Genomic DNA, 25,276 nt, shown 5'->3' on the forward strand with positions numbered 1-25,276 from the left:
CGACCCAGAGCCTAGTTGGATGGAACCCATTTTAGCTTTTAAGCTTCGGGGAGAAACTCCTGAGGACAAAGCTTTGGCCTCCAAAATGAAGAGAACCAGCTCTAGGTTCATTGTCTTCAAGGGGGAACTTCTGAAAAAGTCCTTCTCAGCCCCATTGCTGAAATGCGTGGGACCAACAGATGCAGATTATATCCTGCGGGAGATTCACCTCGGCATCTGTGGGAACCACATTGGGGGAAGAACCTTAGCCCACAAGGCATTGAGGGCCGGATATTACTGGCCCACCATGATCGCAGATGCTAAGGAGCTGGTTCGGAAATGCGAAAAATGTCAAAAATATGCTCCAGTTATCCATCAGCCAGCAAGGGATCTTCAGCCGATCCTTAATCCACTCCCGTTTGCCCAATGGGGACTGGATATACTGGGACCATTTCCAGAGGCTGTGTACCAGAAAAAATGGCTGATAGTTGGTGTTGACTACTTCAGTAAATGGATCGAGGCCGAAGCAGCCTCGAACATTACAGAGCAAACTGTCAGAAAATTTATCTGGCAGAATATCATCACTCGCTTTGGCATCCCGAGAGTATTTGTTTTCGATCATGGGAGGCAATTTGACAACTTACCACTGAAGCGATATACAGATCAGTTCGACATAAAACTGGCATTTTCAGCGGTATGCCACCCGCAGAGTAACGGACAAGCCGAAGCAGCAAATAAACAGATCTTAAGTGCCCTCAAGAAGAGGGTGGAAGATCAAAAGTCCAAATGGCTAGAGGAGCTCCCTGGAACCCTTTGGTCCCTTCGGACAACTGAAAAAGAGGCAACGGGCCACTCACCTTTTGAACTGGTGTATGGTGCCGAAGCCGTCCTTCCAGTGGAAATTGGCTCTGAGAGCCTTCGAGTGCACCATTTCTCGGCTGAGAATGAGCGACTGATGAGGGAATCTCTCGACTTCCTCGACGAAGTAAGAGACTCAGCTCGAGATAAAATGGCGGCCTATAAGCAGAGAGTCAGCAAATTTTATAACCGAAGGGTCCATGCAAGGCCTCTCAAAATTGGGGATCTTGTCCTTCGGAATGCTGCTGCAGTTCAGAAAGGCCGAATCCATGGGAAGCTCTCAGCTACATGGGAGGGACCTTATGAAATTTATGATGAGCTTCAGCCAGGGACATACCGACTTCGGCAGTTGGATGGAACTGAGTTGAAGAATCACTGGAATGCTGATGTACTGAAAAAATACCATGTGTAAACCCTTCGGGGCAGAACAATCTTTGTAAGTACATTTTGAACTAATGACAGGCCTTGGAGCCGCCATTTATATAAAATTTACAACTGTTTATCCTTTCAAAATTTTCTTTGTTCTATCTACTCTTTGAGGGTTTTTTATTCAGCCTCGTCTGAAGCCTTCGCCTTCGGGTAACTGGGTTTCAGATTGCTGACAAAACCTGTCTTTTTAAAGAACACTGGTCTTTCAGCTGAAGTCAAACTTCAGTAAGACTTGTTCTCCAAAGACATGAGTCCATGGACAATTCTGGGATATTGCCTTAACTGAGCCTTGTATCCCAGAGAGCCATTATCCGAAACATTGCCTTAAGTTGGCCCTGTGTTTCGGGTATCCATTTTTCAAAGATAGCCAGAAAATCAAGGATAACAGCAACAGTTGAAAATTTTTAAATCAGCCTCGTCTGAAACCTTCGCCTTCGGGTAACTGGGTTTCAGATGGCTTACAAAACTCATGTCTTTTTAAAGAACACTGGTCTTTCAGCTGAAGTCAAACTTCAGTAAGACTTGTTCTCCAAAGACATGAGTCCATGGACAATTCTGGGATATTGCCTTAACTGAGCCTTGTATCCCAGAGAGCCATTATCCGAAACATTGCCTTAAGTTGGCCCTGTGTTTCGGGTATCCATTTTTCAAAGATAGACAGAAAATCAAGGATAACAGCAACAGTTGAAAATTTTTAAATCAGCCTCGTCTGAAACCTTCGCCTTCGGGTAACTGGGTTTCAGATGGCTTACAAAACTCAGTCTTTTTAAAGAACACTGGTCTTTCAGCTGAAGTCAAACTTCAGTAAGACTTGTTCTCCAAAGACATGAGTCCATGGACAATTCTGGGATATTGCCTTAACTGAGCCTTGTATCCCAGAGAGCCATTATCCGAAACATTGCCTTAAGTTGGCCCTGTGTTTCGGGTATCCATTTTTCAAAGATAGACAGAAAATCAAGGATAACAGCCTTTTTAAATCAGCCTCGTCTGAAACCTTCGCCTTCGGGTAACTGGGTTTCAGATGGCTTACAAAACTCAGTCTTTTTAAAGAACACTGGTCTTTCAGCTGAAATCAAACATCAGTAAGACCTGTTCTCCAAAGACATGAGTCCATGGACAATCCTGGGATATTGCCTTAACTGAGCCTTGTATCCCAGAGAGCCATTATCCGAAACATTGCCTTAAGTTGGCCCTGTGTTTCGGATATACGTCTTCTTTAAGAACGCTGGTCTTTCAGCTGAAGTCAAATTTCAGTAAGACTTGTTCTAAAGAGGTTAGTCCCAGAAAGCTAATATCCCAAGCATTGCCTTCAGTTGGCCCTGTGTTTCGGATATCCAACTTTCAGACAATCTTCAGTAAGACTTGTATCCCAGAAGCATTGCCTTCAGTTGGCCCTGTGTTTCGGATATCCAACTTTCAGACAGTCAATCTTCGGGATTTTGGACCCACTCAGCACATTTAGACCAGTCCAGCTTCGGCTCAGCATGAAGGCAGAGTCTTCGGCATACTCGGAATCCGTTTCTGAAACCCATCTCATATTCCTCTTGGGTGTAAACACGGACTTTGAGTAAAGCCTCAGCATCAGCCAGCTTCTTCTGGGTCTCCTCCAAGTCTTCCTTGGATTTCTTCAGCTGTTCAGCGACTTTGGAGGAGGAACCCTTCAGCTCATTCAGCTCTTGCTGAATTTGGAAAGCCTTTGTCTGAGCTTGGGCCACTTCAACTTTCTGGATCAGCAGTTGATCCTCAGCCTCTTGGAATTTAGCTCTTTGAGCTTCAGCAGCAGCAGCAGCCTCTGAGAGTTGGACGTCTTTGGCCAAGAGCAACTCTTCAGCAGCCATTCGGCTGGCTTCAAGAGCCTCTAGACGCTGCTGCACTTCAGCTTGTGCAGCAGTTCCTTCTTGAATTCGGCTCTCAATAGCAGCCTTGAATTTGGAGACGTCCACTCCCATATGCTCCTGGAGGAATTTTTCCCCTTCCATCAGTGGGGGAAAAACCTCCATCTCCATAGCATCGCAGAAGGTTTTCAGAGCTTCGGCAGCTTTTTTACCGTACTCCTCAACCTCCTGCTGCTTCTCTTCAGCTGCTGCTTGCTTCAGCTTAGCAAGCTTAACTTCCTCTTCAGCCACCTTCCTTTCGTGCACAGCAGCGTCTACCCTATCTTGTAGGGTATCAATCAGCTCTACAGTGAGAGTCTGATTGTGCACGAACTGAAAACAGGAAGACAAAAAAAAATAAGTAATAAGAAAAAAAAAATAGAGCTGAATTTCGGAGGAAATGAAGGAAAATTACCTGCATCATCAGCAGTTGGTTAGACCTGGCTGGGTCAGGAACTGATCTACTGGATTCGCCCATCCCAGCAGTGGCCTTCAGCGACCAGATCCTTGCCCTGTCTACTTCGGACATGCCAGCAAAATTGCCGAAGTAGGCTGCAGCTCCTTCTCGGTTTTGACCCCATATGAGGTCCCAGATGTGATCTGGGATTGGAATTCGGGGGGCCGAGAAACCCATTTCTCCAGAATGCAGAGTCTGGAAAGAAGGGAAGGACGACGATGGAGCTTGATTAGCTTTGGTTGTCTCAGCATCGTCCTTCTCAGAGGAGTCAAGTACTATGACCTCCTCTTCTTCAGGGGTGAGGACGAAAGCCTCAACCTCTCTTGCGATATCTGCCGTGAAGCCTTCAGCACTTGACATCACGGCATCTTTATTTTCGTGCTCAGCAGCACTCTCCTTGATTTCTTCTTGGACCCCTCCCTTAGGTTCGGGAGTTCTCTGATCCACCTCCATCTCAGGAGGTGGCGGAGGGGTCTTTTGAGGAGATTGGGGTGTTGGCTGGGGAACCCTCGGCGATCCATTGCCTTCCTCAGGTTCCCTTATTGCGACGCCGATGGTCATCGGCCTCTGCTGAAAATCATGAGGGCCGATGATGGCCATCCTTCGGCGCCTTTTCAGAAGAGGCTGCTCGTCCATATCTGAGTCTGAAGACTCTTGTATTTGATCTTCGGGACGAACAGGAGCTTTGCCTTCTCTGTGTCTGTTACTCTCTTCAGACTGTAACAGACAGGGGGGAAGAAGAGTGTGAGTAAAAAAAAAAAAAAAAAAAAAAAAAAAAAAAAAAGAAGAAAAGAAAAAAGTTGTCTGAAAGCTCACCGAGGTCTTCAGCAAAGCCTCGTCTTCTTCAGCTGCTCTAGCTGCAGCTTCGGCTTCAGCAGCTCTGGAGGACCCTTCTCCTCCTTCACAAGCCTCAAGTACCCGTGCAACCTCTTCGGCTGTGCGGGCAGCTTCAGCTTCTTCGTTCAGCAGCTGAAACCAAGGGTCTCTCTTCTTCCACCAAGGCTTCTGCCTCTGATACAGAGCAACAGCCTCAATTTGGAAGTGGGAAGAGTCCAGATGAACTTCCCTATGCCTCGGCTCAGTGATAGACGGGGCCCGTTCAGTTACAACTCGCTCTCGGTTAACACCAAGACGAGCGTAGTTAATACCAACGTTGGTCTCGTCCCGCTCTGAAAAAAGGAAAGGGAAAAAGTTTAGCTCAGATATGTTGGCACAGCATAAAAAAGCAAAGCGAGAGAAGAAAAAGAGGTAGTTAAAAGCCTCGGCCCCAGCCGAAGAAGCTTACCATCCTTAAACTTTCGGCTGAGGCCAACAGCTGCTAGCATATTCTCTTGGAAAACGTAATGCGTATCGGGGAGCCAAGTCTCCGGGATATGCTGCATTCGACCACTTCCCCCCGGGTTCGGCAGCTTGCCGAAGATATGTTGCTGATCCAGGTTCGGATCCGCCCCGTTATCTGCGGGGGGACCTAGACTTCCCATTTCGGGATCAGGCTCAGCTAAGTACCGGGGAGCGCTGAAGACACAAGGGTGGCCCGGATCTATGGGTGCCCTAACCCAAATCCATTGACCTCTCCAGTCCTTGTCTGAAGAGTCATTTGGCCACATGGTCAAATATTGGGGCCGGGACTCAATCCGATACCACCCAGAACCATGGCTTCCGTGCCCACTCTGAATATTTGGCACTAGCCGATGGAGCTTTCTGAAGCAGTGCAGGTTCGGCACGTATCTGAAGAACTTGCAGACCCATAAGTATGTCATCACCCTTCGGATGCTGGTGGGGGTTAGCTGACATAGGGAAATGTTGTAATGGATCAGCAAGTCTCGGACGAAAACGTCCAAAGGGAACCTCAGCCCATACTGAAGCTGTCTCGTGTACACCCCCACATACCCCGGGGGTGGACGATGGATTCTATCGGATGCTGAGGGCATTCGGCACCAATATCCATCAGCTTCAAAAATGCCGTAGTGCAACTCAATTTGCTCAGCAAATCGATATTGATCGGCGTTCTCTACCCACCATGAGTAGGGGCGGTTCTTTATCATGGCCGAAGCGACTTTGGCATTCTCCCACTCTGAAAACCCAGGGAGGATATCCCAAAGGACAGCGGGAATTTCATCGTCCCGTCCAGAAGCACTCGGCTCACCCGTTCTTTGAGGAGGAGCCGAGGAAAGGGGAGTCGCCCTAATCCCTTCAGCATGGTCAGACTCCGGCCTTCGACCATTCCAGGTCCCAATCCTATTCCTAGGATCGGGAATCGGCCTTGCTCTTCTTGGAGCACGGGCTCTACCTCTAACTCCTCTTGCCATGGACTATTTCGAAGAGAAAAGTCGAAAGAAAAGGGGAAGGAGTTCGAATTCGAAGAAAAATAAACTGAAATCAAAGGAATTTACCTTAATCTGAAGCGAAAGTTGCCGATTTACGAGTTCGTAGTGGCAAGTCTCAGTTTCTAAGCTCAATGCTCGGGGGAATTTGCGAAGTTTTGATGCGGGTTCTTGGATTCTCTCTCGAAGAATTCTGGGTTTGTGTTGGTGAATCAGTGAGGAGAATGACGCGCCTCTGTTTATATCTCCAGGTACGGGATACGAAGAGTCTGTGCTTTAATTTCTCTTAAGTACCCACTAAGTAACCATTAAACACATGTCTTGTGATTAAACCGCCCATTATCCGTCCAACTTCCGCAAATCATTAACCGTTGTTATCTCATTAATTACGGTTTAAATTCAAATTTTTGGATCAATTAAATCATTTACTTCCCTCCTTTTCTGAGTTAAATCAAACCCGACCCGTCATTCTTCCGAATCGGGTCTGGGGGGCAAGTTGTTTGGGTCCAATTTAGTCAAAATTGGGCCTGAGCACTAAATGATCCAATTAAAAGCCCAAGGTCAAGGTTCAACTCTCCAATTGCTCAAAAGTCAAAAGTCAGCCCACAAAGTAAGCCAATTGGGCTAAAGCCCAACCTCTCCAAATATGATGAGGTATAAAAGCCCTCATATTAACACATTCAAGAGACATCTCATAACATCATATACACTATCAGACACAACAACACATGCATCATCACATACATTATCTCATACACGGATTATTCCAACTCATATGCTCATTCTTGCATTGAGAAATACTCCACAAAAGCCTCAAGCTACAAACTCTCTTGCATAGTGTCTTCCTTTTTACACATTGTACTGACTTTAGCATCGGAGGGGCCTTCCTCGGAAACACCCCCGAGGCTAGTTTACGTGTGTTCACTGTGCAGGAAACCTTCGGCCCAACACAGCTTGGATCGAATCCAGTCTTCTCCATTCTAGTGGACCTTCGGCAAGGTCCCATTGTTTTCAACCGAAACAAGAAGTATTTGTTAGTTAAAAGCCAATGATGAAGCACCAACTAGTACTTTTATACGTACTTTATGGTGTTAACTAACATACGGATGTTGAATTTTAGGGCGAAAAATCGTGCGTATAATGGGGTGATATAGTTGATCAATGTTAGATTACTCTTATTTAGTGTGACTTGCATCTTTTTTAATTCCGTTGATTATAAACTTGGCAATGTACACAAGGTCATGTTGCCAACTGACCTACTAGATAATACTTATATTAGTAAGGTCTCCAAAAATCAATAATGGTTTTTGAAAACAATTTTTTTTTTTTTTTTTTTTTTTTTTTTTTTTTTGAGGGAATGAAAACAATTTATTAAAAACCTTAAGAATTTGACCAAACTTTTCTAGAAAAGTTTTTTCAAAAGTTGGCTAGGAGATGATAAACAATTTTCAATTACAACCAATTATACAATGTGTATGGTACGTACAATAAAAACTATTTATCTGATTATCTCGATATACCACATAATACAAAGTATATATAGGGGCATATGGTGAATTAATTCATTTCATTGATATGAATAAAGTTATAAATATCTATACAAATTAGATCATATATGTACTTGCATGGTGTCCGTAAACCATATTGCTTATTACTAGTTGAATTGTAAAGAGAGATAGTTGAAGCTTGCTAGTTTAATTAACTTCCAAGGCTCAACATCCACATATAATTAGCACATGCCAATATGCCATGATCCATATTGATTAGGTCATTGGTGACAGAATTTTATAGCAAGCTATCTTAATTACCTTCATAATTATTAACACCAATCCATTATTTATTTTATTTTGAGGAAAAACAATTATATATTTATATTACAGAGTTAATAATTCGTTTTCTTATCATCCATTAATGCATCTTCGAACTCACCAGAATTTTAGGAATAATAAGGGAAAGTTGGTATAAGTTAGATAAACTTATTGAAATTATTTGGTACGATATGATGCAAGACGTATCAATGCATAAACTATTAAGCTAGTTAACAATAAGTTTGGTAATGGAGTTAACATTCAATGCATAAACTAAATACGCTAGTTAACAAGTTTGATAATGGAATTTAAGAGCATGAGAAGAGGCCCGCTACATAACATACCAAAACATGACCACATGCATATTGAGCAGAAAAAAAAAAATTCGTTTTAGAATTAGGCATATAGGCTATATTAAGCCTTTTATTTTTTATTTTATTTATTTTATTTTAAGTGTATTACTTTCATTATCATAGATGCATCACATACATTTTTAAAAATATTTTTACTATCTCAATCTCATATTATTTGCATTTTTAGTGGTATTATTTGTGAGATATAAAATATTTAAAAATAATATAAAATGGAGGTAGTATTATTATTTCCTTGGTTTAGAAGCAGTTGCACTATTTCTTATTTATTTCCCCTCTTTACACACCCCACCCTTATTAAGTAAGACAATACATCTTATTTATTTCCCCTCTTTACACACCCCACCCTTATTAAGTAAGACAATACACCAATTTGTAAATTAAAAATCACATATTGGTAATTATATTTTGTTGATCTAAATGAATTGTTTTAAACTTTAGGAAATCTTATACATACTTCGTAAGAAAGATACCTACGACTCGTTTGAAATGCTAACTTGAAACACGAGAGTAAACTACCTTTGGAAGATACATACCCTAAATAGGGGGTTTACTTCTTCCCAAATTTTCAAACTTACCAAGGTCACGTTCCTCACAGCAGTTCTGCTCTGCTGAAATCTGTTCTGCTTTGTTTTGCTGAAATATGCTCAACTCTGCTCTGCTTCTAAATATTACTTTATATTGAAGTATTATAATAATAATAATTAATATTTAATAATAATAAATATATAAAATTGAATAATAATAATAATAATTAATACTGAATTATTATTATAATAATAATAATAATAATAATAATTAGTAATTAATAATAATAATAAATAAATAAATACTTTTTAATAATAATAATATTAAAATTAAAATTTAATAATAATAAATAAATAAAAAATATTTAATAATAATAATATTATAAAAAATTAATATTTAAAAAAATAATAATAAATATTTAATAATATTATTATTATTAAAAATCAATATTTAATAATGATAATGATAATAATAATACTAATAACAAATAATTAATATTTAATAATAATAATAAATAATTAATATTTAATAATTTTAATAGTAGTAATAATAATTAATAATTAATATTTAATAATTATAATATTACTAATAATAATATTTAATAATAATAATAATAATAGTTATAATAATAATGATAATAATAGTAATAAAAGTACTAAAAAAAGTAATAATAGAACTTAATAATAATAATAATAATAATAATTGATTTTTTATAATAAAAATTAATATTTAAAGATAATACTAATTATTAATTTTCAATAATAATAATAATATAAAGTAATAATGAGATAATATTTAATAATAATTATTATCATAATAATAATTAATATACAAAAATAATATTAAATGATTATGATAATAATGTGATAATAGTAATAATAATAGTAGTAGTAGGAGGAGGAGGAGCAGCAGCAATAATAATAATGATAATAATAATAATAAATAATAATTATTATTATTATTATTATTATTATTATTCTTATTATTATTATAGTAACAATAACAGTAACAATAGCGGTAATAGTAGTAGTAGTAAAAATAATAATAATACAAATTTTTGTATGCGGCTGGCCACATGGTGCGGCAGGAGTTACTTGTAGGGTGTTACTTGTTTTGTCAGGAGTTACTTGTAAGTGTTACTTGTATTACGGGGTTACTTGTATGGAGGTTACTGGTTTTGGTCAAGTGTTACTTGGAGGGTGTGACTGGTTTTGTAAGGAGTGACTTGTAGGTGTTACTTGTATCATGAGTTTACTTGTATGGGTGTTACTGGTTTTTATCAGGGGTTACTTGTAGGGTGTTACTGGTTTTGTCAGGGGTTGCTTGGGTTACTTGTAGGGTATTACTGGTTTGGTATGGGATTTTGGTTTAAAGTTACTTGTAGGAGTTACTCAGAATAAAAGTAACACCTATAAGTAACTCATACAAGTAACCCCAGAATACAAGTAACCCTAAAATACAAGTAACACCTTACAAGTAACCCCTGCCGCATCAAGTGGCTTGTCGCACTGAAAAACCTCTGTAATAATAATAGTAATAATAATAATAATAATAATAATAATAATAATAATAATGAAATATGCTCTGCTCGGATCGGCTCTGCACTGTTCTGCTCTGCCCAGAATTTCTTAAGAACAGGGCCAAGTTTATCTTATTTTTTATATAACTAAAAAACATTATTATAATAAATTATGAAAATAAAATATAATATTTGTGTTGTCATCTCTCCTACATACCTCAATAATATACTTTCCATGTGAGGAGGTTGCCAACTTGTAAAGGACTAATCCCTTGCTTATAAAAGGGAGCATTACTCCCAACATTTACTTTAGCAAATACAACATCCTTTTTTCCATAAATTATTCTTTCTAAAATTAGCTAAATCCTCTCCATTCCTCTGTTTTTGAGTTAGAAACATGAAAATGAACAAACCCGCCTTAGCCTTTTCTATTGTTTTTCTAGGATTATGTATCCTAAATATTAATGTTGATGCTTTTGTGGCTTCTGGATGGCAAAAGGCTCATGCCACTTTCTACGGTGGCAGTGATGCTTCTGGAACTATGGGTATGTCAAGTTATTTTTCATTTAAATTTATTTTGATTCACAAATCATTCAATTCTACCAATAATAAGTTTATATGTTTAGCATGACATAACGAATCGAAGAATCATAGGACTGAATCTTAACAAATTATCATTGATTTGCAGGAGGAGCATGTGGGTACGGCAACTTGTACTCCACTGGCTATGGGACAAGCACCGCAGCTCTAAGTACTGCATTGTTCAACAATGGTGCGGCATGTGGGCAATGCTACAGAATCATGTGTGACTATAACACGGATCCAACATGGTGTAGGAAGGGAGCTTCGGTAACTATTACTGCAACTAACTTCTGCCCTCCAAACTATGCATTGCCAAACAATGCCGGAGGTTGGTGTAACCCTCCTCGCCAACACTTTGACATGGCGCAACCTATCTGGGAGAAGATTGGCATTTACAGAGGCGGAATCATTCCTGTCATCTTCCAAAGGTAATTAAAAACATCTGGCCTTAGACAACTTGAAACATAATTGTACATTGAAAAGTCTGATCTTGTATAATTATATGTTCAACTGTAGTAAATGTACATATATTAAATTATTTTTCATTTTGTTACAGGGTTCCATGTATGAAGCAAGGAGGAGTCAGATTTACTATCAATGGAAGGGACTACTTTGAGCTTGTATTGATCAGCAACGTAGGTGGAGCAGGATCAATCCAATCTGTTTCGATCAAGGGAACGAAAACTAACTGGATGGCGATGTCTAGAAATTGGGGGGCTAACTGGCAGTCATTGGCATACCTTAATGGACAATCTTTGTCCTTCAGAGTCACTACTACTGATGGCCAAACACAAACTTTTAACAATGTGATTCCTGCTAATTGGAGATTTGGTCAGACGTTTTCGAGTCTTGTACAGTTCAAGTAAGCCATGGATGCGCGCTTGCAGTGTGTGTGGGGGTGTAAGCCATGGAATCCTTGATAGGCAGAGGCATGCTCATAGCGTTTTATTCAATGAAGCAGCCCGCCAATTTATCATTGTTTTATATTAAGTGACTTTATTAATCAAGCAACTAATCTTTTTTGTGTTGCTTTCATTTTATACTACATGTGTGTCACCTATAATTTCTCAATAGGTTTGTTTTGAGTGATTGTCTTACAAATTTGGAAAATTACACTTTAATAATTCCAACTAATGCCGATTTACCTACAATAATCCCTGTTTAGGGTAAAAATACCCTTTACACATGGACCAATTAGAAAGGGATACGTGGACCAATCAGAAAGGGACACATGTTAATCTTGGATGGGTCCAATGTGGACTACTCTTCAGCTAACACGTGTTAGCTAGCCTCGCATATAACAAATAGAATGGCGGCCTTTAGGGCCCAACTCTAAAGAACGCCGCAAAACGGTGCAGCCCATTCAGTAATCCTGACCTAATGAAGTGCACATTTTCCAATGACCCTATAAGTACGGAGATTTTTCCCATTTTGGGGACACCTTAATTTAATACAACAACCCTACATTCTCTCACATTAGAGAAATCACTTTATCTCGGAATCCAAGAATATCTCACCTTTACCTTTTCTCCACCATTTCATCTTCTACTACCAATACTAACTTGATCGTCGAAGGCGAAGCTCCTACCAAACGGATTCTCCATGTTTTGCAGATACAGACCGCGCCGGAGCAGTCTTGGTGACGTAACTCTCCCGAGGGACCAAAATACACCCAAAACATTTGGCGCCGTCTGTGGAGGAGAGTACTTATAAGATGGTTCAAGATTCTGTACCGCCACCTGCACTGGAGGAGCCAGCATGGGACAAAAAAAAATTAGTTTAAATATACTTTTTTGTGCAAAATATTTCAATTCACTGCAAATGTTTTAGCGGTTACTGTAGGTACATGTGGGTCTGTGGATGCGGGAATGAATCCCTTTGAGCACTTCATAATTTTTATTTTTGCATAAGTACAAAATACCTATAAATTTAGACCATAACAAACATTTGTTGCTGTGTTGGTTAGTGAGATCGAAGTTTAATTCCTACTGCATGCCTTTCAGTTTTTCTTTATTTTTCATTTCATTTCATTTCTTTTCTTTTCTTAGCAATTATTCTATATACTTATTTGATTAATTGTAGTTGTAATTTTACTTAAACAGTTTCCAAATTATGGTTGTGAAAGAGAATTATGATAAGTACTCCATTATTTAGTTATACGTAAGTATTACAATTTTTCAAATATTCCGAACCCATAATCAAATACGTTTATAGAGGAAATTTTGGTATATGGTGCTGGTTTTTCTACTAGTACTCTGTATTTTGAATTTTTATGGGTGTAAAACTTTAACCATTCAAGTATCTGTATATTCTAACATTTTTGGCAAACTAAGTGATGTTTATTTGTCCCCCCGGTTTAATATTTCTGGCTCCGCTACTGGCCACCTGAACCTAACCGGCTTACGGTCGATGGGGAGGTCCACATGGACCATGATACAAATAACTATGAAGTCGAAACTTATGTGGCCCCTAATGGGCCACTCATCTCTAAGCGCATCCGTCCCAGAGATAGACTAGAAAGTAGCAACAATGAAGCTGGTCCTAGCAAGTCTACTGGACCACCGCCTAGGTACACCTACACGATAAGGGGTCAGGCTCTAGTCACCCGAGACGAATTTATTAAATTCGTGACAAGTTTTAAGGGTGAAATTTAGGACCTAATAAACAAGAGGATGACTGGCTCTAGCAAGGGTTAGCCGGTCACGAAGACTCCTCAAACCGAGAGGCGAAAGTCAATCAAAGACAGGCAGCCCAATCCACATCCAAAGGAGAAGGCCACACCTGCCATTGACTGGTCCAAGATCCTTCTTCCTCAAATGGGAAAAAGGAAGGTCATCCGGGTAGTTCAGCCAGATGGCAGTAAGAAAACGTTCTCCGATGCTCGACACATCATCGCGCATAACAGGAGCCAGCAATTGTTTAAGTCAGCCTCTACATCGAGCTTCGAATTCTCAATCCTTGCATGAGAGCCATAAAGGTGGCAAGTTAGTCCATACCGACCCTCATAAGATTGGGTTAGTCCCGTATGTGCCTCAGATGCCATACATGCAATATGTCCCACCATTCATGCAGCCGACTTTCTTTCAGGACAGGCGGCACATAATGTCCAGCCCCTAGACAAGAAGATCTGATTGCTCAGACTTGGTAAAAAAACCTCTGCGTTCACCAAGGAAATAAGCGAGGAAGCACAACCGGACAAGGTTAATAATGTCTTGGTTGATGCCTATGATGGTACCACCAACCTTGAGGGTCACCTCATGGCGTACACCGACCTCATGAACATGTAGGGGTTGGAAGATGCCATGTGGTGCCAATGCTTACCGGTTACCTTGAAGGGCATAGCCCAACAATGGTTTGGCAACTCGCTAGCCGGATGCATTATTGATAGCTTCAAGAGGCTTGCCTTCTTGTTTGCTTCCCACTTCTCGATGAACATCCTTGCCAAAAAAACAAGTCTCGACTTGAGCACTATACGGCAGGGAGAGAGAGAAGGACTTCGCTCCTACGTCATACGGTTCAATTTGGTAAGAAGTTAGATTCAAGGGATGTCTGATGAGGTAGCCTACACAAACTTCTTTAAGGGTCTGAAGGACGGGTTGACCTTTAAGCTCGTTATGAAGAGGATCTTTACCCTCCAAGAGGCGTTGATGCAGGCGGAGAGCTTTATTCAAGCCACCGACCTCTGCTCGTCTAGCCATCAGTAGGATACTAAAAAGTCTGACAAGCAAAAAGAGAGCCAGTTAGCTCAGTCGACTCAAAAAGCTGAAGAGAGAAAAAAGAGAAAGGAAGTCTGGGTGGTTGTTGAATTTGATCAGCCGACCCAGAAGAAAAATAAAGAATTCAAACAGGACGTCCCAAGGTACAAGTTTAATAAAGACTGTTACTCCGTTGAGAAACCAAATCCAATTAAGAGTTCCATCTAGTCACGGAACAAAAGTAAATAATGCCACTTTGTAGGCGTCGCTCGAAGTGCGCCTATGTAAAAGCATGTGGTGAATATGCTTGGCACTCATAGGAAGTGGGAATTGACATTACGATTAGGGACAATGATTAGGGACAAAGCAAATTAGGGAGCCGCCAACAAGTTTTTAAGGAACTTGTAAACCGTTCACGGATCATAAAAGGCAACCACAAATAAGGGACAACGATAGGCAACAACGATTGACCCGTGAAGGTTACACCCCATTCATAATCCATGAGATTACTAACTCCATATGGTTCGGAACCACAAAAGGAGGATCGGGGATGATGGTACGAAGTGAGTCATGGAGTCACATTCGCCCGTATTGGCCTCTACTCGATTCTTATAGTGAAAAAACATTCCTGCGATCTCAAAGACATACAAACAAAATATTCAATTCGCTCCAAACTATTATTAGGCTAAATTGGTTTAATATTAATGCAACACATTATTCTAAAATATTGTGATCACTTAAATTAACAACAAGATTAAAAAGGAACCTAAACCGGTTGTCCAAATTATCTTATTAGGCATGATTTTCAATTACATATTCCCTTTAAACATGCAATATGGTGATCATAGAAATAATAGAATAAACATTAATATTGGAAGCAATTTAGCAATAATTCCAACAATATAAAATCGTTAGAAAAGTAATAGAAATAAGAGAAACATAATTCTTACTTTGATTCTGTTTGTTTGCAACTACAAAATAATAAACGAGTTAGTAACTTCAAGGAAATAATAATAAAACAACAATTAAATTAAATTAAATGAAATAGAATTGATTCGGGGCCAAACCCTCAAACAGTTCTACCTTTCACGCCTTGGCTTAAGGACAGAACCACGAGTAAAGTATGGGCTCCTTGGAGTACTTGAAGAAGGAATTTTGAAATAAGAAGGGTAGGCTAGTGTTTAGGCTAAATCATAGAAGAGAGAAAAATAAACTAGAGAATTCATTCATGCCCCATACATCAGAAATGAGGGGGTATTTATAGAGAAAATGTGCTGAGGGAGCACACGGAACCCTAAAATGATAAAAACCCTAAAAAAGTATCCCGCGACATGGCAATCTGTACTGTGACACGGGAAGTCCCACCGTCAGATGGGAAACATTCCCGTGACACGATGCATTTTTAGTGTGACGCGGGAAATTTTCAGTAAACGGGAAAGAAAACGCGTTAAAAGTTTACGCGGAAAAGACACGGAATTTCCCGTGTCACGGCAGATTTCCCGTGTCACGGGAAATCCCACCGTCTGACGGGAATGATTCCCGTGACACGGTGGGTACCTGCCGTGGCGCGGGAATTCCCAGCCCATTTTTCCGTCTAAATACATTTTTAACCCTAATTTCATTCGGCATTTTAAGTGCCGATTGATAATTTCGGGCCTTTTCTGACTTATTATTATTTGGGCTAAAATAAGAAAATAATTAAATAAAATAAATAAAATGTTTGGGCTAATAATAAATTTGGGCTAAAATTAAAACTATGCTTTTACCAAACATCAAGACTAGTCCATGGACTGTTCAAAAATATGAATTTAATCAAATACGGTTTTTTAAGCACTCTCGGGATTAAATACTGAACCCGACCAATAGTGGCGGTGAAAGGTTGTTCATCATCAGGTTTGGTTTTGGGGAGAAATTTTTAGGTGTCTACAGAAGCCCCCACTTTGACTGAGTTTGTAGAAACGTCAGTTTCGAAAACGATAGTCAAAGTATTCGATAGGGACGGAGAATGATTTAAGACGTTTTGCGATCCTAAATCACTCTGTATACGCCGAAACCTGCAAAAAAATGTTAATTCCACAAATAAAAGAGTAAAAGGATAGAATACGTATCTGGCACCAGTGTATCTTTGACAAATGAGTTTGGCAGCTTCCTATGCTTGAAGGAATCCACTGGGTGACATTTTTTAAGACGCTTTCCATGCTTGAGGAAAGCCGATCCGACTGAAGAGTTTGGTATTTTTCTAAGCCTGAAGAAACCTACCGGATAATACTTTCCATGCTTGAGGAAAGTCGACGTATGAATTTGGTGTCATTCTATACTTGAAGAAATCCACCGATAATGCCTTCCATGCTTGAGGAAAGCCGACAAAGGAATTTGGCAGTTTTCTATACTTGAAGAAAAATCCACCGATAACGCTTTCCATGCTTGAGGAAAGCCGACTTGGCTGTTTTCTATACTTGAAGAAAAATCCACCGATAATGCTTTCCAAGCTTGAGGAAAGCCGACTTGGCGGTTTTCTATACTTGAAGAAAAATCCACCGATAACGCTTTCCGAGCCTGAGGAAAGCCGACTTGGTGGTTTTCTATACTTGAAGAAAAATCCACCGATAACGCTTTCCAAGCCTTAGGAAAGCCGACTTGGCGGTTTTCTATACTTGAAGAAAAATTCACCGATAACGCTTTCCAAGCCCGAGAAAAGCCGACTTGGCGGTTTTCTATACTTGAAGAAAAATCCACCGATAACGCTTTCCAAGCTTGAGGAAAGCCGACGACTACTGTAATTGCTGAAATTTGCAAGTGTATGATGGTTCGATTACCCCGAACGTGGGCCACAGATGATTCACACCTTTCAAGTCAATTATCCGACCATATTAGGTGCTTTAAAATATCAACAAAATGACTTCAAGTTTCTAGAGGCAAAATAGTAATTTTGGTACCCTCCAACCGTCAGTTAGAATTTTCCGCGTAATTTTACCGAAAAATTAACTGTCCAATTTGCGCGGAAAATCATGCAATTTTTGTCAAAATTCCAGGAACATTCACAAATATTCTCTTGTCGTTGCGTCATGGGTGTAGGCAGCTGAACGACGGGTCTCCCGTCACTGTCTACGGTCTGTGGAGAGTCGTAGAGGTGATGATCCTTTCCTCTTCTTGTTTTATTTTAATTTGTTCGACTCATGTGCTCAAAGATTACTTTTCATTGCAGCTATGGTTCTACGAGTACTTCCCAGAATTGGCACCTCGACGGCGTCGTGGAGCGGTTCATGACTTCCCTGTCGGGGCCAGCTGGCGTGACTGAGGAGAGTCACGAGTGGAGTCTGTCTCTACTCTGCGCGGGCTGCTACGCCGAGGAACCTCTTCTGTCGGCGTAAGAATTAGTTTTGTTGCCTGTTATTTTCTCTCTGACGTTATTTCCGGTGTTTCATGCCAACTTTTTATGGTTTTCAGGTTGCCATTGATGTCCAGTATCGTCCTTGGGCCGGGAAGACTAATCTTCCCGAGGCCTTGCATCTTTCAGCGCACCGCACCATTTTGGTTGGTACCGGAAGCTTTGTCTGGTATTTGGGGGAGCGTGTCGTTCGTCAGCATAGCGGTGATCGCTTTGTGGTGCCCTCATCTCCACCGGAGTCGATGGTGGACTCGCGCTTGCTTAGGGAGTTGATAAACATGGGAGAGCGCTACACTTTTCCCTGGCAGGAGGTTGTGCACATGGAGGGTGATTACGCGCAGAACTTGCTTCCCACTCTGGCTCCTCCACCCCGCCTTCCTGAGGTATGATTTCTTTTGAGGATTTTGCTACTAGTCCCTGTATAAATAGTCGAATAACTTGATTATTCAATCGTATTTTCAGACGACTGTTCGCCCTGTGGGGAGGATCGAGATTCCGCCTCAGTCTGTCCGCTACCCAGGGCTGATTGGTATTACCGAGGACCACATTCCTGACGCGCCAGAGGGTTACAGACAGGCGCAGGAGTCTCTGCCCGAGGTTTTTGAGCCGGTAAGTTTTTTATGCATTATTCATCCTTTTAACACCGCTTGTTACTGATTTTTCCTTGTTTTGCTCTCAGCCTAACCGCCCGGAGATGATGGGATTCATGAAGCTGGTTGACGCTCTGAAGTACTGCATCATCAAGCTTCGGTGTGGTGCGAGTTGTCGGAGCAGGTCTAGCGAAGTTCTTGAGGTATGCTCATTTTTTCCACTTCTACCATTTGTTTTATTTTTCATTTGTTGACGCCTTTTGATTTTGTATCTTTCAGGAGAAATGGAGGTCCCGCTCGCGCTCGAGGCATAGAGGCTCGAACGATGAGGAGCTTAGCCGTGGTAGACGATCTCCTGCGGTTCATCGGCATTCTTAGTCTCAGCGGGAGCCTCAGATTACTCAGTTGTTTCAGGAGGCTCAGTGGCAGCCTCAGTCTTCCCAACGCTTTCAGGGTCAGAGTCAGGGGCAGCGGCAGTCGTTTTCACAGCCTTCACAGCCTGAGTTTAGGCCTGTTTTGACTCCCGTGGATCCTGGTTTATTTTTAGCTCCATCGCCTGGGATTCCTCCACCGGTGTCGGGCTTGTTCTCAGTTCCGATGTATGGGACAATGCCTCCACCGACGATTCTCGTGTCTTTGAGTCAGTCTACACCGTTTTCCAGTTGGACGGGTCCTTCCTTGAGTTTGACTGTTGCTAGAGTCACAGGGACTAGTAGGGACACTACTCCCCGTACTCGGATGATGGAGGGACTCTTTGGCTCATCATTCCCGTATTCACAGGGTGGAGATGATATTGACCCTAACTCTTCTAGTTCTGTAGACTTTTGACCGAGGGTCTTTATTTGTACATATTGTGATGACACTTGACGTTGTTTATTTACTATGACTCATTTTGTATATTATTCACAATTTATGCATTTATTATTGTGTGTTAGTGTGTGCTTGAGACTCATTGTGTGTGATCGTGTATTTATTAATGACGCGACAAAAAACGTAAGTGGAGTAAGTGGAGGGTATCGACCTTCCCCAAAAGAAAGAGAAATAGAATAAACAAGTATATATATAAATAAATAAAAGAAGATAGAAATAAAAAGGATGAAATACTAAAGTAATGAATCAAAATAAATAATAAAAAAGAAATGATAAAAATAAATAAATAAAAAAAATAATAAAAAAAAAGTTGAGAATTTTATTAGGAATGAAACTCCCAGAAAACTGAAAAATAAACGGTGAAGATAAAATACTAAAAAAAATCCGGATAGGTACGGGAAAAGATAAAAAGGAAAACGCGCACTACAAGAAAAATGTCTTTACGTAGCGATTATTTCGTAGCGATTGGACATTCGTTACAATATGCAAGTATGTTTGTGAAATAGTTAAGGAAGTCGTATCATTTTACAATCGCCATGGTTTTCCCATATATATAAATCAATACGGAAAACATAATAATACATAACCACACTATTTTTACACATTTATATAATTTTGAGAAATCGTATCATTTACAATCGCCACTAAATCCTAAGAATCGATACGAAAAGCCTTTTCAACACTAGATATATAAATATTGTTTGACAAAGAATACATAAAATATGTCATAACTTATTGATGAAACAATTAATATAAGAGTTTGAGGTTGCATGTTCGAATCTTGTAAAGATCATACGCATGTTTTTTTTTTAAGAAAACGAGTTACATATTTGTAGCGATTGTAATAGCTACAATAATCACCACGATTGGATGTAGTTTTTCGTATCGATTATTGAGACCAATCCCAACGATATTGAAAACCACTACCAAAGGCTAAGGCAACAGGGGATATTGTATCGAATGACCATTCGTTGGGAAAGCTTTTTGTTGCAATTACAATCGATACTAAATGTTAAAATAATAGCTACGAAAAGGTTGTTTTCTTGTAGTGGCGTGGGGTGCCGCGGCACGGCACTGCACACCGTGTCACGGCAAAAACTGCCGCGTCACGGCAAAAATTCCCGTGACACGGTGGGATTCCCCGTGTCACGGTGCGCGTATCCTACAACGTGTGGTTTACGCGTACGAAAAGATAATTTCGGAGTAGTTTCGAGCGCTTTTGCTATAAAATAGGATCAGTATATTCATGAAATGCATAATTACGAAACACAAAATAATTAGAATTTCATATTTCAATAATAATGTCTCAGAATTTTGATAATACATTGCGCGACTGGTCTTATGCTTTGACCAATGCTGACAAAAGTGAGTTAGAATTGTTTCATGTCAGGGGTTTAATAGCCCTGAGGCATGTGGCGATTCAACATGATTTTCTTAGGGCAGCATTAGACTATTGGAGTCTAGAAACACATTGTTTCAAATTTGATTACGATGAAATATGTCCCCTGCCGGAGGAATTTGGTGCAATCTTTGGATTTCCTGCTAGAAATCTTATTGCCATGCCTACCCTACGTGAATATTATTACCAAGATTTTGAACGCCATCTGAATCTAACAGATCCAGATTTAAATAGAATTGTGTGTGGTAATGAGGTAGACTTAGAAAAACTTGCAAATTTATATTTTAATCGCCCTATCTCTTAGTCTTATTATGTATATCGTAGAAGGGAATATATTTTTTGCATGTTTAGCAAGCTGTTATTTGCAAACGGTAGGGTAGGACATGCTTGTCTAGCGTCTGTGCTTGAACATGTTGAATCTGGGAGATCCCCTATGCCTACGTGCCTTGGAGAAACGTTTCGTGGCCTTGACGATGCAAAAGCTGACTGGAAAGCCATCAGGAAGAGCTCTCTGGTATTGCTGTAGGTAAAAATACGCTCCGAGTAGCCCCCGTAACACAAAACAGGCACCGTGTCACGGTGGCTGTCTGCCGTGACACAGTGAAGTCTGCCGATTAGAATTATTTGAAGCCCCCGACATGGACGGGGATTTGGTTGATGGAGCGTTTAGAATTATTTGAAGCCCCCGACGATGATGAAAAATATGGCCCTAACGACCTAGTCCGCAGGAAAAAGAATTACTCTGTGAACATGTCGTATGAAGACTGGAAAAATTTCTTTACAAAGAGGGAATTTTCCATTCGTTGGGTGGTGCCTTGGTGGAGGCTTACTAGGTTGGTTGGTACGAATGATACTCCATATTGTCGTGTTCCTAGTATCTCAAAACTGACTTTTTATTGTCCTTCTCGACTGATGCTGCAGTATGGACTAGAACAAGTAGTTCCATGCTATAACGATAGTCCTCGTGAAGTATCGTTGCATGAAAGTAACGTTCACAAGTACGAGACTTACTGGATTGGAAGACCTTTGTGGACCGTTTCTGCTAGTGACCAAGTTCCTCCTCCTTTATCTAGTGCATACAAGGCATGGTTGAACCCTAGAAGTAGGAGGGAACGATTCGGATCACGCAAGTTTGATGTGAAGAGTCGTCTTGGAAATAAGAAAGCACCTCCTAAATATCGTCTAGGTCCAAGAACACAAGGGATTGAGTTTAAGACTCCTATAATGCCGAAAAGGAAAAATTATGTGAAAGGGAAGGGTAAAGAGAAGATAGTCTATAGAGAGAAACAACCAAAGAATTTTAAGAAAGGTGAAAGGGGTGAAAGTTCGACTAGGGGTGTGACGGTTCGGGCTACAAAAGACACATTAATGGTGAAGGCCGACCTAATTGACAAAGAGAATGAGGTTCCTAAAGTGAAGAGGGATTAGATCAGTATTGCTTTGCTTTTATGATTTATAATTTTTTATTTAAAATAAGGCGTATGATGCCAATAATTGTAGTCACATTTATTTCAATAATAATAGCATATTTATTTTAGCCTTAAATAAAAAATTACAATGACTTTTTTTTTTATTTATTTATCCGAGTTAAGGAGTCGGACACAATGGAAGAATGAAAATAAAAACCTCGAACAAATAATGAATTCGCAAAGAATGCGTCACTAAAAAATCAGAAAACCTGAAATTCCACCGTGTCACAGTGAAAAATCCCGTAACACGTTGCAAATTCCCGCGTCACGACATTTTTTTTTTATTTTTTATTTTTTTTTTCAGGTCCACCGTGCCACGGTGGAATGTCCCGTGTCACGGCAGAGATCCCCTTTTTTTTTTAGTCGTGACGCAATGCTGAACTGATGCGTATACATGATCGACAGAGGGAGGATTTTATTTTTTGAAGTGGTCGGGCCCCCTTGAGGGGTTGCTGATGAGTCGTGTTTTGTGCGTATTTATTGGCTTATTTTTGGTTGGTTTTATTAGCTTAGTCGAGTGTTTTAGTCCATTTTGGTGTAATTTGGTTTAGTTTCGATGATTCGATGCTTTTATGGGTAGTTTCGTTGTTTTTGATGTATTTCAGGATTAACGGAGCTAAATGAGTGAAAATGAAGCAAAACGTTGATGAAATACTTGACAAATATGACACCTGTTCACTATTATGCTCATAACTTTTGATGTACAAATGATAATGGAGTGATTCAAATTGAATTGGAAAGTAGACTTAAAGACCTTTCCAACGATATATTACACGCCTCAAACGGAGCTCTGGATATGAAGTTATGACTGATTTAAGATGAGTGATATTCGCAGCAGAGCAGGCACGTCCGTGCCTGGAAGACAGACTCAGCAGCGTTTTTATTTTTAGAGAGGCACGTCCGTGCCTCACACTAGGCACGTCCGTGCCTCCTGGGATTCTTGTGCGCCAAGATTTTTGCCGACTTTCTTATCTTTTCTAAGGCTATTTATATACCAAGTGGTGTTTTATTATTTCATTAAGTTTTATTCTAGCCTTTTATTTTTACGTTATTAAGAACTAGTTCTCAATTATTATTTTCTAAGTTTTTGTAATTCAAGATTCAAGATTCAAGCTTTCTACTTTCAATTTTATTCAAGATTTGGTATTTATTTTTCATCCTTTGTTATTCAATTATGTTTTCATTATTTATTATTGTTTTTGTTTCTTTAATCATGTGTGAGTAGATTCTTTAATTCAAGATCTAGTGTAGCCCTATTATTATTGATGCATGAATTAAATCTTTAAATTCTTTGACAACTTTAACAATTGAATTGCTAAATTGATTGTGATTATGCCAATGCTAGGTTAGACGTAACTATAGTATTGCGATTATTCCATTATTTTTATCACAGCGAGAGTTGGGTATAAACGGATTTGAGTAAATCAATTTAGGGTTTGATTCTCAACACGAGAGTAGTTGTGTTTGATAATTGGGAAGTGAGAGTAACGTGTTTAATGTCTTTAATATGCATGATACCATGAGAATAGGATTGATTGTATGTTAGGGAAGTCATTGATACTCGAGAGAGATCCTTGGTAATTATTAGGGTTTACTTTTCCCCGTTCGATTGAAATCGTATGTTAAAGGTACAATTACAATTGCATCGATAATAATTGTGGTGAAACTAGATCTTGGATGTTTTAAGTACTTGATTTAATCATCGTATTTAGTTTATTTTCGAATTCTTCTCATACTTAGTTCCGTAGATAATTGATTATAATTGATCCTTGCTTAGTAGAAATTCGAGTCTATTTAATTATTTTTGAACCTTAGTCTCTTGGGATCCGACCCTTACTTGCCAGTCTACATTAGTATTGGTCTGTTAGGTTATTTTTGATAGGTACGCGACACGCCTACCAAATTTTGGCGCCGTTGCCGGGGACTAACGGTTTCATTTGATTATTTGTGATTCATTTTTGCTAGGCTTATTTCGTTGCTTCGGCTATTTTCCCTTGTGTTTTTGATACCTTTCTCTAGTTTTTCTTGTGCATGCCCACACGACGCTCAGGATCAGAAGATATTGAACCATTTGATTCTGAGATTGAGGCAACTATAAGAAGAAGGAGAACAAGGAACAAACGCAGGAGAAACATGGTAGATCAACCAACGAAATCCCTCTTGGAGTACGGTATTCCTGATACGACTACCGGAGTCCTTTCAAGCATCATAAGACCACCAGTCACGGCTCAGCACTTCGAGCTCAAGCCACAGTTCATACAGTTCATCTCCAATGATTCATTCGCAGGGCTACCACATGATTTCCCCGTAAGTCATATAGATAGCTTTTTGGAGAAATGTGACACTATGAAGTTGAATGGTGTTACAGATGATGCAATCAGACTACGCCTTTTCCCTTTCTTACTTCGAGACAGGGCAAAGGAGTGGTTAAGAGATGAAGGCACTGGCTCGTTCGATACATGGGACAAGTTAGTAAAGGCCTTCCTAGTGAAGTTTTTGGGGAATGAGAAGACTGCAAGATTGAGGAATGAGCTACAAACTTTTAAGCAGTCAGATGATGAGTCTCTCTATGAGGCTTGGAGGAGATTTAAAAGATTGCAGAGACAATGCCCTCACCATGGCATTCCAGATTGGATTTTGATGCAGACCTTTTACAATGGCATGACTCATGAGTTCCGTATTTACATAGATGCTGCGTCAGGAGGTTCTCTCTTGACAAAGAACCCCACTGAAGCTAGGGAGCTCATACAGAAGATGGCGGCCAATGATAACTATCATCCTGGAGGCCGAAACACTGTGAAAAAGGGAGGTAAACTTGATGTTGATGCTTTAACTATGCTAACTAGTTCTGTGTAGGCACTAACAAGCAGGTTTGATAAGTTCCAAGCAGGAACTTCTAACACCCCACAGGAGTTGTGTCAGTTATGTCATGTGTAGGGTCATGTTGCTCCAGATTGCCCACAGATTTCGCAGAATGCGGAAGAGATGTCAATCGAGCAAGCCAATGCTTTATACTCCTCTAACCCAAAGAGGCCTTATGACCCTTATTCCAACACCTACAATGAAGGATGGAAACACCATCCCAACTTTTCCTACAAAAACTCCCAAGCGCAACAAAACCCTCCACCACCACCTC

The 25,276-nt window shown here is 40.0% G+C and overlaps 1 protein-coding gene across 1 annotated transcript; it reads left to right on the top strand.

The window, feature by feature from the left end:
• The first annotated feature begins 10,464 nt into the window (after nt 1-10,464).
• On the top strand, nt 10,465-11,595 carry LOC110734932 (expansin-A11-like). Its single transcript, XM_021915056.1, has 3 exons — nt 10,465-10,692; nt 10,836-11,157; nt 11,286-11,595. Exons 1-3 carry the CDS (start codon nt 10,545-10,547, stop codon nt 11,593-11,595), a joined length of 780 nt encoding a protein of 259 aa, XP_021770748.1. The 5' UTR covers nt 10,465-10,544.
• The last annotated feature ends 13,681 nt before the right edge of the window (nt 11,596-25,276 follow it).

This window comes from Chenopodium quinoa, unplaced genomic scaffold (assembly GCF_001683475.1).
Source record: "Chenopodium quinoa cultivar QQ74 unplaced genomic scaffold, ASM168347v1, whole genome shotgun sequence".
NCBI lineage: Eukaryota > Viridiplantae > Streptophyta > Magnoliopsida > Caryophyllales > Amaranthaceae > Chenopodium > Chenopodium quinoa.

What these genes read in the sequence shown, in the direction of transcription:
- LOC110734932 (XM_021915056.1), top strand. Translation starts at nt 10,545, where the DNA reads ATGAAAATGAACAAACCCGCCTTAGCCTTTTCTATTGTTTTTCTAGGA. An exon ending in TGATGCTTCTGGAACTATGG is followed by an intron (nt 10,693 to 10,835) that starts GTATGTCAAGTT and finishes ATTGATTTGCAG; the next exon opens with GAGGAGCATGTGGGTACGGC. An exon ending in ATTCCTGTCATCTTCCAAAG is followed by an intron (nt 11,158 to 11,285) that starts GTAATTAAAAAC and finishes ATTTTGTTACAG; the next exon opens with GGTTCCATGTATGAAGCAAG.